Below are 17,974 nucleotides of genomic sequence, written 5' to 3'. Positions count from 1 at the left end.
CATGCAAAATATATCATATTTGCAATACTGACACGGCAAATTACACTCATCATGCAGTAACAAGGCACAGCACATGACAAACCACAGGACACTACACTAGTTAGTGTGCCAAAGATTTTGTCACCTACTTGTCAATAGAGCCCACCATGTAGTAAACCATTGGAAACCAACAGATTGCATCCAGAAAATGCATATCTGGCCTAAGTAGTAGATGGGTTACAAAATGAAACACAATGTCACAACAGTGGCAGCACTTCTAGGGAAAGGAAGTAAGTTGACTTAGTTTGCATTTCCAAAACTCAACACTGCTGACAAAATTAATTTTCAGTGCTTTTTTTTCTTAACATTAACTAGAAAATGTCATTTGCACTTGTTATGAATCATAAAATGCCCTCAGAATTATAAAAACAAGTTGTATTTCAGCTTTCTAAATCAGAAACATTATGGCATAATTCTACAAAAATACAGAATTGATATTCTTAATTATGACCAAGAAATCTTATAAATAAATTTAAAAGTTATCCATGCAGAGGAGGCCTTGTAAAATAAAAAACTAATGCATTTTTTTAGATGATCTAAAGCAATGCGTACTAATGCCTCTTAGTGAGAAACTATTAAGCATGTCTATTAAGAACTACTTTCTCTAAGGGATATATGTATAATCACAACATGCCCTATATAATATGTCAGTATGTCAAATAAATATAGTATATATGCTTATGCAAAATATGTATTATATAAAATGATAATGAAAGTAAGGCATTTTTTAATTTATTGATATACTCTATATATATTATTGAGGAAAGATTTATGACTGAAATCTTTACTTATATACATATTTGAGGAAAGAACCATAAACTGGAAAGCTTCCTTAGAAATTGCTTAATCTATTGTATTCATTTCACAAAGTTATTAATTCCTTCATGTATCTATTCACTCAGCATATATGTATCCAAATGTTTTATTTAATAGACATTTTAACACATTCAGGCATATGCAAAAGAATATCCTGTTAACTTGTAAGAAATAAAGAGTTTTAAAAATTATGTACAAAATCATACAATTCTATTATATATTTTAATCTGTAAAAACAAACAATATGTTATATTTAGGAGGCAGAATTGAGGAACATTTCACAGAGCTGATATTTAATTTGAATGTTAAAGGATTAGTAGGAGTTTGTTCAGCATATGAGGAGGAGAAGAAAATTCTAGGCCAAGAAAACTAGTACCTACAAGCCTCCCTGGCTAGATGAACTTTTTGTTCTCTCCCTGACTTATTTCTCTCCTGTTGGTCATCCTTCTAGCTCTTTACACTCTGAAGAAAAAGAATGCTTAATACAGCAAAACATTTAAAGAAAAAAAAAACTTGTAAAGAATACCATTATTTTAATTTTGATTAAATTTCTCCTATCATTAATTTTCTTTGTAGTCATTAAAATGACCCAATAGTATTACATCTTACAAATGTACCACAATTCATTCTTAAAATCTTCAGTTACTTATTTTGTAAGTTATTTTCACTTTTTTCTGTGAAATATTGCAGTTATCAGTTCTTTGCAGTACCTTGCTATCGTATTTAACACTGGTATTCACATCTTCCGAAGACCTTATTCTCTTTTTTTTTTTTTTAAGCATTGATTTTTTTTATCATTATCCCAAAACATTTATGGAAGGGATATTAGTGGATCACAGCCTATAAACAGTTTTAAAGATCCTGATATATGTTTTCAACAAATATTATAACCAAATATACACTCCAGTAGCAGCCTCTGATAGTGCCTTATGGTAGAGATTTCTAGTTATACTCTTTCTAGGTACTGTCCTGCTTCTTAAAATTAGCAGGGCTATTTTAATTGCTGATTCAAAACCCTCCACATCTCTCTCACCCTGTCTTGTAATTGGAGAAGCACATAGGAGGATGCAGGTACCACAAGAGTGGGGCAACACTGGGCTGTTGCGGTGATCTGAAAAATCCCTTCGCCTGTGTCTTGAGGTCACTGTGGACAAAGTAAGTCTTGATTTTATGCCAACCCTTCTACTAGAGTTAAAAATGAAGATAAGGCCTTTCTATTTTGTTGCTTTGTCTAGCAGAGAATATAAAAGCTAACTGGCCACCAAATTTAATCATTGTTATGCTTTAAGAAACTCATGAATTTCAGTCACATGCAATTCTACCACAAATATGTACTTACAATGGGCAAGCAATGTGCCAAATCCTTGGAAATTGCTTTAACATCTGTATTGTGGTAGTATGGTTCATCCTTACATGAATTCAGCTATGTTACAAGGTAAATGAAGTCACCTGAACCCTACTAAATATATAATCCTGATGAAAGATATCTAAGGTAAGTGGTCTATTATGCTGTATTCTTTGCAAAATTTAATTTAGCATAATAGATAGATTCATCTACTACAGCTATTGAAAAAAGGTGGCTTAAAAGGAAATCTGAAACATAAAGAATAAATACATTCTGCATTTACATGTATTATGCCAGCTCACCTAAATACATTGTCAACAGTGTTCATGGCACCGACCTGTTTAGTAACTGAGTAACATAAATGATATTACAGGCTCATAATAAAACAATTTTTTAATCATTGGGAGGCAGCTAATTGGCAAGCACAACCTTTACATTGGGAAGCATTATTATTGAAAAACATTAAACAAAAACATAAAACATTCCTAAAACTAGATGTCCTTTTCCTACATTATGTCCCCAAAGTACCGATGAAGAGTTTTATATTTAAAAAATTATGCAGTAGAATAAAATGTATGCATTTTTTAAAATCTGCTTAACAGAGAAGGCTTATTTACGTTGGGAATTACATTAAGGAAAAGTGGTGACAATGATTGACAGATTTAACTATATAGCTCATTACAAACAGATTAATAAGAAATAAATGTCAAAAAATTGTTACTTATACAAAATTTGTAGACCACAGTTGCTTAATATATAAAGAAGTATTTGATAATCAGTTAAAAAGGTAAACATGACAAAAAATAGATCCAGGGAAGAATAAATATACATGAATCGAAACAAAACAAAACAACACAGGCTGAAACTAACCGGTAATAAACAAAATAAAAATTCAACAAACACAAAAAGTAACTGATGTTAGTAAACAGAAGGAAAATGAGCACATTCATTAATGAGTCTTAACTGTAATTCTATTAGAAAAGATGACGACTTATGAGCCAAAAGCCTCATATTCTTATAGAAATTCTCATAGCAAAAGTCACCATCCAAATATTAGTCAGTGACTGTTAGGAAGTAAAAAAGGTTTGTAAATTTGTATGAATTTGTAAAATTCAAGACCATTATTTTGTTCACATTTAACTAATAACAATAAAAATTAATTTCTTTATTTCAAGTTCAAGAAATGAGCATAGCATGCTTTTATGAGCACAGTTTATTTTGTTAACATTTCCTAATTCCACTTTTAAGTACTTTATTCCTTGCTAGACAATATGAAAGTAGTTTAATTTTAGCTACTTAAATAAGTGTCCTTTTTTATTAATTGGGTTTTCATAATCCGTCCATCAGTTTGAATAGTGACAGTGTTATTTTCTTTATTGGCAGAAGAAAAAAATGATGTTTCTTATCTTCCTTTTATGAATCAGATATTGCACTAGGATTTTATATACATTATCTACATCATCTCACAATAGCTTTTTAAGATAAATGTTTTAACCATTTTACAAATCAGAAAAATGTGGCTTAAAAAGACTCAGTAACATTTAACAGACCTATCAAGAGCATAAATTTAGAACTTATCTCATATCTGAATAAGTCTAAAGTTTGAATTTTAAAAATAAGAACACTGACATCAGGGATTTTATCATTACTTTTAAAATAAGCTGAAGTTTACTTGGCACCATATGTGGAAAGAAGATTGATTTAATAAATGGATAGTGTGAAGAAGACCTTGATAAATATTAAGAGCAAAAGCCTGGATCTTTCACTTCATCCTTATGTAGCTTTGGATAATATATTCTAGCTTTTGACTTGCTTTTCTATCTTTCACATGAGATGATGTTAAAAATGACTAGATGACCTTTAAGGTTGGGGTGATAATCAAAATATTTAAAATCAGTATGGCACAACAGACCAAACAGAACAGATGGCCAGCCAATCAGAACTGACACCAGCTCTAATGAACCAGTACCAACTGAAAGATGCTTTTCAATATGACTGAGTTTTATTGAATTACCATTTAAGATCTAGAAAGGTTTACATTTGAAAACATTGTGAACACTTATTTTGGCATATTATGTGTATGAATATTATAAATTTAATTTACATTTTAAAATCCCATGCTTATTACATCTGCTATTATTTATTTCTGTTATATTGAATTAATTGCCATTTTGACTAATTTTTAAAAATAGCCACGTACTGAATACTATTTTCAGCTGTACTCATGTGAATTTAAAGTCAAACCCTCAAAACTAACTAATAATTCTAGAAGTGTATGCAATCATCATTGTAGGAATTCCTATAATATGGAAATATTGTAAAGAAGAAAGCCTCATTTTTTTTGTAATATTGTAGGATGGATTGCAAAGTGCTCTCCATTTCAGAGCAACAGGCATCTAATTGTTAAAAAAAAAAAAGAATTGCATAAAACTTCCTGGAACATTGTTAATTGGTGTTTAGTTTTAGTTTCCTCATTCTTAACCAAAGGAACAGAGGACAACAAATAAGAATATTCGACAATACTTTCAGGAAGTACACAGAAAGCTAACAGATTTTACAGCATGAACTTTCAACCTAACCCTTTGAAATAAAGTCAAACTCTACAAGAATTATTTAATAACAATATAATGTGGATTGTTGGGTTCCCAAATGTAAGCCATTAGGAAGGCAAAGGGAACTTTTAATGCAAAAATAAACCAAAGTTAAGATATATTCTTGAGTTCAAAAAGTATGAGCAAGCAACATGTATTTTTTTCATATATGAAAACCCTGTAAGTTGAAAGAAAAATAAAACAAATTTCATAGAAAGGTCTAATTCAAAAACTGACCATGAAAAAGGTGAAAAAGGTGAATACCTTCTTTGTGTCTCTTTTACATCCTCTTAAAATAAGAGACAGTGTTGTAGCCACCTCACACAGCTTTCGGTTTATTTAAATGTTTACATCGTAATTTGAGATTTTAAACTGCTTGGCACATCTCTCTAAGACTAAATCATCACTGTAATGTAAATATGTGACTTGTGCAACTAAAATGTAAAATAAAGTGTGTAGTATGATGACTGACACGTAGTAAATAGTCATTATAATTATGAACAGAGGATGGAGGTAAATAATATTAACTTTATTGAATAATCTTTATGGTCTCATTCAGATGAATTATTATCTGATAAAAGCTACATCTATATTTATAGAGAAATACTAACCAGTTGTCAGTAATTAAGAGAGGTAGAGTTTTCAGATTATTCTGTGATTGATCAAGGAATGAAGACTGGCTACACAGTCTTCATTCCTTGAACAATCACATAATTGATTTTATAATCCTAATATACAAATCAATCAATCATTCAGTAATCAGACATTTTTGTAACCTGTTTATTCAAAACCAAACAGAAAGGGATTGATTTGGTTATAGCTACTCTAAAATCTACATAAAACATACAAGTAAAACACTTCTTAGCTCCTGTCACCTCTGTGATGGTGAAAATGGAGACTTAGAGATTTGAAACAAGGTTACCTTGCAAGACTGAAGATTGAAAATGAGGAGTCCATCTCTGTTCATAGAGTGAACTCCAGTCCCAGATAGGAAGAGACTGATTTTTGGTAGGGAGGTTTACACATCAGGACAAGAAACTTTATCTTGAAATTATGTGAAGAGGAGGAAAGTACAGTTTTGTCCTTAGTCCTATCAGAAAGATGCTGTAAGCACAGTTCCACTTTTTTCTCAATCCACTTCCTATCTTCCTGTCTGTAACCTGGTACCTGAATTGATCCAGTTTGATCCAAGCCATACAACATATAGCTACTCTAAGGCAATGTTTGCAAATGCCGTTGTCTTAACTTCCACTTTCAGGGCAATGGACTCATCATAAGCAAAAGAAGCCAAAAGCTGACACATTTGAACTCACACAGTTAGGCATCCCTCCTGTGGCAGCTCAGCCAATTTCTTGGAGCTTCCTACCAGAGATGCTTCAGAATTAAGATTATATTTGAAAGAAGTGATTTACAACCACTGTATTGCCATAGCCATCCCACAATGCAACTTTGATTGTTCTAAAATTTGTTTTAACAAACTTTTATTTCTTCTGAAATTTGGTCCAAGTTTCTGTTCCCCTTCATTTACCCTAAATATGCCTCAGCTTTCCTTAGATGCCAAAGAAGTATAGAAAAAGTCATTGAGTAATCATATTTGAAAATTCTTCAAATGAAAATTCTACAAGTGTGATAAATTTTTGGAGTTGATTATTCTTATAATGATGATTCTAAGAAAGTTGCATCAATAAGTATTTTGATATTGGTAAAGTGAGAATAAACAACACTATAAAGTTATAATGTATTGGGCAGATGTCTCTCTTATGAAAAACTTTGTTTGATAATTTTGAAAGGCAGAGACAAGGCAACGGAATTTGGCCTCATTTAGTAATAGTTCATCTTGACATTTGCATCACATTGGAATGGATGAGGAGAGTGAGAGAATCCTAAAATATGGTATTAATCTAAAGACCACCTGCTACTAATTTCCAGTCACAGAGACGGATATTATAATTTTAGAATAAAATGGCTTTGACTGTCTCATTCAGTGACCCATATTTATATTTGCATAAGAATTTTGAATTGCTTAAGTAGTCCTATTTAACAAAAGTGAATCAATCCAATATTTTCCAAATAAATGCACAAGGTAAAGCATTACTTCTATTATGTCATAGAATGTATGGTTTAACAGTGGTCCAATCATAATAACCTCTGATGATGCTTTGTGTTATAACATATAAAAATGGATCAGTAAATGCTTCTCTGATAATTAATGGTTCTTTAGAAAGACAAAAAAAATTGTCCAGTTTTGGCAGAGATTTGTCAGGCTAGTTGATTAATTTAAGGAAAATTGCAGTAATTATTTCAGTGGCCTGTTTCCTGTGGTATTATGAGTAGATGACCACTTGCAAAACAGTTTTAAATAAAATTCTCAGAATACCCCAGTTTTAAGTAGTATTTATGAATATAATCATATTCAGTGATATATTTTGTATCACAGCACAGAATATATCTCCCAATGAATCATGTACCATAATGTATCTGATTTAAAATACTACCAGAATATTACAGGCAATTATTTTTGATATACATTAACATACTATTTAAAACAGTTTATCTTGTTTGTGTATCTTAAAATATACTTACGGGTTATCCAATAGCAGTACTATGGGATTAAGTTCTTTCTTTGGTCTATAATATGCCCTGAGAGGAACAATAAAGTTATATAATCCATTTCCAGCTGTTTCAGCTGCAACTATAATTAGTTTATTTTTGAATCCATAGGCTTTTGCATCCTCATAGTAGTTATGTTGGCAGCTCTAGAGAAGAGAAAGTATACATTGAAATGCCATTTGGATACTCCATTAAAATTTGGAGAAAATTTAAGCTATATGAAAATGTAAAATTAATCGAACAACGTAAATCCTTATTTTCTAATAAATTTGAAAATAGTTACATTTTTCTGTGCCCATTTCTGCAACCTGCAGTAAGAAATAAAAGTGTGCATGGACAAGGAAAATGAATTGCAGGTTTGTAGCTTGATGTTGAAAGAGCCAATATTTTGTGTGTGTGCTTGTTCTATTGTAAACTAAAGCTTGCTGCTAGAAGACATCCAGGTATACACTTTTACAAATTAATTTTCTCTGACTTTCATTTCAAGAAATATAGTAATATCATAATTAGGTAACTTCAGGAACATTCCCAGTACCGAATGCTTAAAGCGATGAAGAAAAGAAAACAGTGAAAACAAAAAACAAAAAACAAAAAACCCCTAACTGTCTACATGCATATTTGAGCTGGCATGATAATGATTCAAATACTCTAAAGTAAAATACCCAATAATGCCAACAAAAACAAGAACAAAGCATTACCAAAACTCATCGTTGGGCTAAGGGCATTTTGCTATTTCATGGAGTCTAGAATTTGACAGAATTAGCGTTGTTAACCCAATATTATTTTCAGCTAAATTATCTGCATGGAGAACTGTTTTGATGTTCTGCTATTTTACCTTTATATGTCTTTATGTTCATTTCTTATTTATGTGGGTTGAGATTAGTTAGTTCTCTGGAACATTTATCACCTCTGGAATATTCTGATCTTTTTTTTTTTTTTTGAGACGGGGCCTCAGTCCTGCCGCCCAGGCTGGAGTGCAGTGGTGCAATCATTGCTCACTGAAACCTCAAATTTCCAGTCTCAAGTGATTCTCCCCCCTCAGCCTCCCGAGTAGCTGGGACTACAGGTGGGCACCAGCACGCTCGACTAATGTTTTTGTATTTTTGTAGATATGGGGTCCTGGGCTCAAGCAATCCACCCACCTCAGCCTCCCCAAATGCTGGGATTACAGGCATGAGCCACCATGCTCGGACACCTCTGGAATATTCTTTGCCATTATTCTTGAATAAAAAAATTACAAAACACTGCTGAAAACAAAGCACCATGAGTAAACAGAAATAATCATAACAAGATAACTAGACCCACAAAGACTACGAATTTTGTGATTAAATTCAGAATATAAAATGAGCACATTTAATGTGTTTAAATAAAAGAAAGCATTTAAAGCCTAAGAGAAGAACAAGAGGCTATTTAAAACAACATCTAGCAGGTAGATGTTAAAAATAATATCTAAATCTATTTTTCTGTATCTTCTTGAGCTAAAGAATGTAACTCAAAAGATTATTTAAATTACACATAAGATTCGGCCAAAGGGATCACGTGCGGGACAGAATGGAATACAGAAACTAAAATGAAAAGCAGAGAAGAAAAAAAACAGAACCTAGGGTGAAAAAATTAAGACTTGGAAGCTATCGTGAGAATATCTAACATTTATTTAATCAGAATATCTGAAAAAGAGCTAAGAGAGAATCAGAAAGAAAACTTATTCAAGTAAATATTGGCTGAGAGTTTTTGAGATGTGATGAAAAATCAAATGAGAAGATCTTAAAGCAGACACAGAGAAAAGAGCCACATCTACAAGAAAAAACAATTGGAATGGTAGCTGACTTTTCAGCCATTATTTGGAGCACAGAAGGCAGTAAGTAAAGTGCTAAAAGAAAAAAAAAAAAAAAAACCAGAAAACCAAATTAACAGCCTGGACTTGCACACAAAGTAAACCATCTTTCAAGAATGAGAGCAAAATAAAAGGAAACCATAATTAAAAGGATTCTCCACCAATAGAATCTCCTTAACAGAATTTCTAAAGGTGGTAATCTAGGAAGCAGGAAAATGAATCCAGAAGGAAATTCTAAGGTATAAGAAAGAATAGAGAACAAAGGAAATGGTAACGAACAAGGGCAACAAGTCTTTATTGAAAGGGTGCTTGGAGAATTATAAACAGAATCTGAAGTAATATAAGAAATAAAGTCACTCAGAAAGAGATCATGCATGCAACAAGAATAGTGTTGAGCTGATGTTTGGATCATCAAGAATGTCCATATTTATAAGATAAATAAAGGAAAAAATAACTTTCCCTAAGGAGATTTAGAAATAGCTCAATTAATAGGGAAACAAAGAGCAGAGAACAGAGAATTTAGTGTTCATGAACACTGACCAGGACACCAGCCCCACTGATACTGACACAGAATAAATTGGATAAGGCGATCCCAACTCACACACTTCGCAGACACAGTAAAGTCAGCTGCATAATCCCATACTGTTCCTATAATCCCAAAGTGGTTGCTCATTTACACAGCAGACCACCTTCTATCAGTCTAATGCTACCTAAATAACCAATAATTCCAGGTATCACTAGACAATCAGCAACACCCAGAAATTTTGCTTCATTAATATGGTAAAAAGACAGTTAATAGTCCTTTGATATTAAAAGATCCTCTTATTGTGCCTCCATCAATCCCGTTCTCTGAAAGTTTAGCTTTTCAGTTAGATTGGGATCCCTGTTTGGAGATAAATTATTTCCACTTTTTTGTCTCCTAATATTTTTTTCTACTTTAACTGTGCATTTAAAGAAATAAAAACCAGAAGTGAATCCAGGTTTTGTGGTGACTGAAGAATATATTATTTTAAGATTTATCCATAAAGAAAATAACAACATTATAAATAATATTAGTCTTAAAAGGAGTCAATGTGGGGGAAGGGCCTTGAAATTTAGGATTTATTAATGTTACTGAAAATACATAGCTTGCCAGAAATATCAAGTGCTTCATAATATTAAAATAATAAGGACCGCATATATATACACATATATATGTGTATATATGTAAACATATGTGCATATAGGTATATATATGTATATATGTATTCATGTACATATATGTACATATGTGTATATATACACTTATATGTACGTGTGTGTGTGTATATATATTCATCTGGGCCCATTGAAATGGATAATTCTGTTCCTCAAGACATATATATATATATATATATATATATTTGAATGAGACCAATATATATATTCAGTCTTGAGGGACAGAATCTCATTTGAATGAAAGCAATATATATATATATTTGGTCTTGAGGGTCACAATCGTCCATCTCAATGGGCCCAGATGAATATTTCAGAGTAATGGCAAAGATTCTCAAAGCAACTTCAGGGAAACAAAGGCAGGGATTTTCTAATGTTCTGTAAATCTTCTTCCTCAAGAGTGACAGTAATAGTCAAAATTTATAATATTTGTCATATAAAAATAATAGCAAGAATATATTAAGCACCAACTCAGTTATTAACTTTCTTGCACTTCATTAAACATGCACTAAATTATATAATCCCTACAAGAGCCTTATGAGGTTCATATTAAAATAATATCCACTTTACGGAAGAGGAAACTGAAACTTGGTGAAGTTAGTTGCCCAAATTACATGACTTGTAAGTGGAGAGCTGAGATTTTTAACTGTAACTTCAAAACTTAATGTAAAAGAAAAAATCCCTAGCTAGAATTAGTGGCAGATCTGAATCTCTAGGGGCAGTAAATATAAGGTTCTTCCTTTTATCAGTTTTGTTATTCTTCAAGAGAATACATTCATACCAGTCAAGCCCAATGGTTATATTGTGAAAAAAGATTAAAACTCTAGCATTATTAGAATTTTTATCTCTTGGACAGCTTCTCTTGGACATCCAAGAATGACAGTAAAATTTTGAGAAAGGAAATATTAGGCAAGACTCTAATATGAGCTTTCACTTTAGTCATAAATGAATCTTTGTGTCTAACACATGGACTTACTCTTCCCATCATGTCAAGGGATTCCATAATGAGATATAAAGTAATAATGGTAAAATAAATAGTGCACATTTGGCCCAAGTGATTTTTGGAGACTTTGGTTGTTGAGGGTTCATAGGGATGAGATTTGGTACCTTATTTTTCTCTTTAACAACATGACTAGCAGATCCAGTAGGCTAATTTGGTAGAAGACTAAAGCATTTGGGTAATCATTTGTGCAGTTAAAAATGTAAAACTGACCACTTTATATAAATTTACATTGGAAAAGATAATACCAATACCCCTTAAACATATTATAATCAAAATGCTATACAAATTACTTAAATTATGTAATTATAAAATGTTATAATTTTATTTTGTAAACAAAAAAGCAGCAACAAGTACTTACCTTGTCTAATCTTAAGCAGCAAAATGGTACTTTTTCATGAAGGAGATGACAAAAAGTGGGTGAACTTCCTATATATGGAGAATAAGGTGGGTAACCTTTAGCATACCTGTAAAATAATACAAAATATTACCCTTGGATAAGGCATGCAAATTTGAGAAATTAAGTTACGACCATGTTCCTCTGTTTTAATAACATTATAATCAATACCTCTGTGTTGCAATTATATTTTGATAAAGAGGTAGTTAAGAAGAGAGGTAGGCAAACTGTGGCCCCAGGATCAAATATGGCCCTCCACATGGTTTTGCAAGGGTTGTTTCTGTATTTTTAAATGGTTGGAAAAAATAAAACTAGTATTTCATGTCATGCGAAAATTATACGAAGTTCAAATTTCAGTATCTATAAATAAAGCTTGATTGTAATTCAGCCACACTCATTCACGTATGTATTGTGTATAGGTGTTTTTGTGCTTTGGTAACAGAGTTAGTAGTTGCAACAGGGGTCAAAAAGCCTGAAATATTTACTGGTTGCTCCTATTTATAAAAAGTTTATTAACTCACAGCTTAGAAGATTTTCATTTTTTAAAAATAAATAGTAATGGTAATTTTTACAAAATACATTTAAAGCAAAATGCATTATTATGATTTGCTCTATCAATATTCATTAGCCATAACTACATAACCAAAACGGAACAAATAACTGAGATAATTGGTTAAAAACATAGTTTTTGTTGGAATCATACTTAAAACATTATCAGAGACATTTAGCTTGCTGACTTTTAAAAAACAGCCAACAACATATTTCGGCTATACTGACTTTCAGAATGAAACTTCTAAAACGTAGCAGCATAAATGAAAATTAGGCAATAAAATAAAATTTAGTGAAAATAATATTCCTTTATCCAATAAGAAAGTGTTTGATTTTAACAAATTTACCTGCTAAGCCATAAAATTTCTGACCTAGTTAAAACTATTTTATCTTAAAGAAGAGATGCAAATCAGCATTTTCAGGAAATAAAGTTCGTTGGCTAAGAGATAAAATTATAGAGTAAAATTTTGTAAATTTAGAAGTTGGTAATCTCTACAATTACTCAACATCTCTTTCATTTTTCTAGAAATAAGAAAAAATCTTTTACCTCTCAATTTTTTAAGAAGTGTAAAGAAAGAATTTCAGTCGCACTCCAAAACACTGTTTCCTGTGAAGACACTGGTTGCCAAACCTATCCCTGTTCCCATCCTAGATTCCAAATATATTTGAGGACTTTGACCATTAATGTCTTTGAAAAGTAGATTTGGTTTTGTGGGTACATCAACCTTTCTTACAATATTTTTTTAAGTGTGAGAAATTTAAACGAAGAATATTTTCAAGCTTCAATGACACTGAAGTTCTTCTTAGTTCAACATTACTTGAATTTATGTTTTATGAAAGACACTGGAAGAAATGTCAGAGATTATGTTGCCAATGGCACTACTACCCGTAATATGACTAATAGTAATTAATACTAATTGAACGCTTACTCTACACAAAACATTGTTTTTGTATAAACACTTTTTCTCCATTATCTCAATTAATCACTACATAGCTTTCTGAAGTCGTAATTACACTCAGTTTACAAGTAAATAAATTATTGGCTAGTTTTTTTTTTTTTTTTTTTTAAGACAGAGTCTCACTCTGTCGCCCTGGCTGGACTGCAGTGGCAGGATCTTAGCTTACTGCAACCTCCACCTCCTGCGTTCAAGTGATTCTCCTGTCTCAGCCTTCCAAGTAGGTAGGATTGCAGGCGCGCACCACCACTCCTAGCTAATTTTTATATTTTTAGTAAAGTTTGAGACCAGCCACACCACGTTGGTCAGGCTTGTCTCAAACTCCTGACCTCCAATGATCCTGCCATCTCGGCCTTCCAAAGTGCTGGGATTACAAGTGTGAGCCACCGTGCCCAGCCGCAAGTTTTTTTCTTTTTTTTTGTTTTTGTTTTGTTTAATTAAAGTCACTTGTACACACCAATATAAAGTGGAACTGGCATGGCAAGCAATGTCCTTAGTACTCCACAGTCAAGCCTGCGGACTGCTGTGTTTTCCTGAAGAATGACAATTTAATATGTGGAATAAGACATGTAAACAAACTCTACTGCAAGCTACAATGTGATTAATACTATATAGATTGGCGCTCTATTATTATGGAAGCCTAGAAAAGGGAAACAGTACTCCTTTTATTCATACATTTAAAATAATTAATGAATAGTGTATGAAAGTGCTGAACACTGAGATAAGTAAGGAAAGCTTAATGGAGGGGGCTGTGTTTTCATTTCATTGAATAATTGATTGAACTTCAATATGGATGTGCAATAAAGTAAATTCAAAGTATAAAGTACAATATACTATAAAAACCATACAATTATGACAATGAAGCTTATATCTTGGGAACACTGATATTTTTTTCCTTGAGGATAAAAGATAATTAAGAGCAAAATGAGACTGGAAATATATGTTGAAGCCAGAAACTCGAGGGCTTATAATGCTCTGCAGTCAAAAGAGATACTGGCTACTAGCAGTGCGTTTTGGTGGAAGTATATAAGAATGATTCTAGGATGTTCAGAAGGAAAGATCATTAGCTCCTTACCTATTGGGAAGGTATGTAAAGAAAATACTTAAGGACATTAGCACAAAACCCAGTAATCTTACACCTTAGAGTATCTGAACATACTCTAAGTTTGAAGACATTTCTTCATCTGGTGTAGTTTCATCTTCTGATTGGTCACTTAGAAGATCACATGTTTGAATCGATGATGTATCTGCAACCTCTAAAACAGGAGCAATGCTAGGTCTTCTTATTTCTTTGCTTCCCTCTGTAGGAAGAGACAGGGTAGGGCCACTTGCTGATCTACAGCTTGTATCTTGCAAGTCTATAGCCACAGTACCTAAAACAATAAAACATGAAAATTTATCAAGGCATTTGCCATATTGATCACTAGTGTTGAAGTTTACATGAAATATGAAATATAATGAAGATAATAAATATATATATAGAGAGAGTATATATTTATGCGTGTGGTGTATGTTTAGTTCTGATAGCTAAATATTTATTTTGCACACAGGCATTTTCCTGGACAAGAAAATCTCTATTTGCACAAAAGTGTATTTGCAGAGTGTTGTTCTATGGCACAAAACATAAGATTTGTAAAATCCTGAAGTATATAGAAACTTAAAGTGAAAAAGTATACCCTGATGTTTCATGTTATATTTATTTAAAATTTATCCTTTTGTTGTTGACCATGTCCATTTTGTGAATTTTTCATTATGTCTTTCCCCTCTTTGCTTTTTCTTTTATTTATTTATTTATTTATTTATTTATTTATTTATTTATTTATTTTTTTTAAGACAGAGTCTCGCTCTATCCTCCAGGCTGGAGTGCAGTGGCACAGTCTCGGCTCACTGCAAACTCCTCCTCCCAGGTTCAAGCACCCCCTTTTCTATTGAGCTATCTTTTTGTAATTGATTTATGACCACTTTTTAAAATATCAGAACTACTAATATGTTATACTTATTTTGTATTAAATGAATATTTATTGAGTGCCACATATGGGGAGCACTGTTCCAGGTACTTGAGATCTGTAGAGAAGACAAACAAAGTTTCTACAAGATGAAACCTGTATGTAGCAAGTAGACAAATAAATGGATAATTGTAGATAATAATCAGTAGCATGCAGGGAGAGGAATGGAATTTTTATTTGATAGGAGAGAAGGCCACTGTGAAGTTAGGACATTCAATTTTTGACCTGAAATACAATAAGGAACACACAAGTCATGGAAGTACCTGGAGGCAGTAAGAATGGCAAGCCCAAGCCCAAGTGGCTTAAGGTTATTGAATACTTGAGGCACTCAAGGAATAGAAGGCGGAAGAAGCAATTCCCTTTGTGAATTTTATTGAAATGTAAAAATTAATTTTAATATCTATTTATGAAAAATTGAGGTTCCTCTCCTTCTGAAGAAAATAACGATGAAAGGCATCATATTTCATAATTACTCATTTCATTTATGCACTCAGTGGCACCTGGTCATCCTTCTAAAAGTTGCTAGTCTTTGCTTTGTCCCATTCTTTGAAACAATTACAGTCATGCATTGCTTAAAAAGGGGGATATGTTCTGAGAAATCTACCATTTGGTGATTTCTTAGATATTCAAACATCATACTTACACAAACCTAGATGAGGTAGCCTACTATCCTAGGCTATATGGTACATAGGCTATATGGTATAGCCTACTGCTATATGGTATAGGTATAGCCTACTGCCCCTAGGCTATATGGTATAGCCTACTGCTCCTAGACTACAAATCTGTACAGCATGTTACTGTACTGATTGGTGTAGTCAATTCTAACACAATGGTAATCTCAATATAGAAAACGTACAGTAAAAACATGGTATTACAATCTTATTGGGACCACCATTGTATATGCTATCCATCATTGACTGAATTTATGCAGCACAAGACTATTTAAAATTCTACTTTCCTCAAACCTCTGGCCTTCCAAGCTTCTTCCTCATTATAATAACATGAACTGAAGAAATTTTCACCTTATCTCAGCCCTTCACTTCCATAGTGATTTTTTAGACCTTGTTATAACCAATAAAAACCATGTTGCACACATTTTTATGCATTCACCCTTTGATCACCACTATTTCTTGTTTGTTCAGGTCACTCTCACTGATTTCCTAACACTAGCTATGATTTTACCATGCTGGAACTTCAATTCTACTGATGATACCAGAGTTTGTCTCTCTCATTCCCTTGATGTTCTCTCTTCTCTTCTTACCTATCTTAAATTCCATGTTTAAGCATTACGATTATTTTCTTGCATATACCCCTGGATCCCTTGATATATTTTTGCTTCATTCCACCCTCTCGACAAAATAGAACCCTGCTTAAGTTAAACTCTCCATGTTCCCCATATCTATACCTATGCAACTGAATACACCCGGACAGTTTAGCTCTTGCATCATTAATAGTCTCTCCACATTGTCTGTCCTGATTTTTGGCAGTTTCACCATACACATAGATGATCCTTCCAACATTCCAGACTCAACTCCTTGTCCTCTTCTCTAGTGATGGCTTTTTCTACTATCACTCTTCAGTCATTCACTCTTATGGCCACACCTTAGCTTTTGTAATTATTACTTGCTGCACATCATCTCTCCTTCTGGCATCTCACTCTTTGACACCTGTACCTTGGTTTTCCAGCTCTTTCCCTCTTGATTTTCATTGGAATTAGAATCGATTAATCCACTCTCCTTTCAGTCTTTTCTAACCAAAATACATCTTTTCACTTCCTTACTTAAATTAAGTTCCATGGCCTATAATTATATACAATCTATTATACAAACCCTCAATCTCTCTGCCTTCCTTACTTGCTTGTACTTTCAACACAAGCTACAAATCCATTTCTTTTCTCCGTTTTGCAGTCAGACGTTTTAAGAACTGTCCAGACCTACTGTTTCTAATTTATCTTCTACCATTCTTTCCCAAACGTAGTCCAATCTAGCATTGTCCACCACCACTCCATTTAAACAGCTCTTATGAGGGTGAACAATGATCATTGCATTGCTAAAGTCAATTGACACTTCTCAGTCCTTATGTTATGACCTATCAGTACTTGGCTTTCAGCCATGACCTATCAGACATGGCTTTACATGGTGTTGTCTTAATGCACTTAGCTCACTTGGATTCCAGGACACCTCACTCATTGGGTTTTCCTACTAGCCTGCCAGTAGCTCCTCTTTGGTCTCCTTTGCTGGTTTCTTCTCATCCCCCTGATACTTAATCTTAGTATACTGCAGAGCTTTGTCTTTTATTTTTTTCCTGCCTGTACTCATTTCCTCAAAGACTTCATTTGGTCTTATGGCTTTAAATATATACATAAGATCAGAAATACAAAATTTACTTTTTCAGCCTATCTCTCTCTCTCTCCTGAAATCTAGACTCTTACATATAACTTCCTGTTAGACATCTTCAAGGTGTTCCAAAATACTCTTTATCTTCCCTTCACCCCTGCAAAACCTGCATTCCCCCTAGCCTTTCCTCTAAATTTATGGCCATTCTCTTTCTCTAGTTGCTTAATCCGAAAACCTTATGTTTCTTCACACTTCTCTTTTTCTCACAGTTCAATTTCATTTTGTAAGGAATCCTGATTAT

The 17,974-nt window shown here is 32.8% G+C and overlaps 1 protein-coding gene across 6 annotated transcripts in view; it reads right to left on the bottom strand.

The window, feature by feature from the left end:
* The window catches only part of KCNT2 (potassium sodium-activated channel subfamily T member 2), a 389,618-nt gene that overhangs the window by 93,528 nt on the left and 278,116 nt on the right, over window positions 1–17,974 (bottom strand). For 4 of the 6 annotated variants that reach the window (XM_001134868.5, XM_009440093.4, XM_063794175.1 and 1 more), the window contains exons 17-20: window positions 14,491–14,704; window positions 11,791–11,896; window positions 7,375–7,547; window positions 129–200 (exon numbers count right to left, since the gene is read on the bottom strand). In XM_001134868.5, the coding sequence (XP_001134868.1) occupies window positions 129–200; window positions 7,375–7,547; window positions 11,791–11,896; window positions 14,491–14,704 (565 nt within the window). The remainder of the gene's footprint in view (window positions 1–128; window positions 201–7,374; window positions 7,548–11,790; window positions 11,897–14,490; window positions 14,705–17,974) is intronic. The other 2 variants (XM_514073.6, XM_016934731.3) reach the window with 1 other exon arrangement.

The sequence above is a fragment of the Pan troglodytes genome, chromosome 1 (assembly GCF_028858775.2).
Source record: "Pan troglodytes isolate AG18354 chromosome 1, NHGRI_mPanTro3-v2.0_pri, whole genome shotgun sequence".
Lineage (NCBI taxonomy): Eukaryota > Metazoa > Chordata > Mammalia > Primates > Hominidae > Pan > Pan troglodytes.
This window is presented reverse-complemented; position numbering and strand designations above follow the sequence as displayed.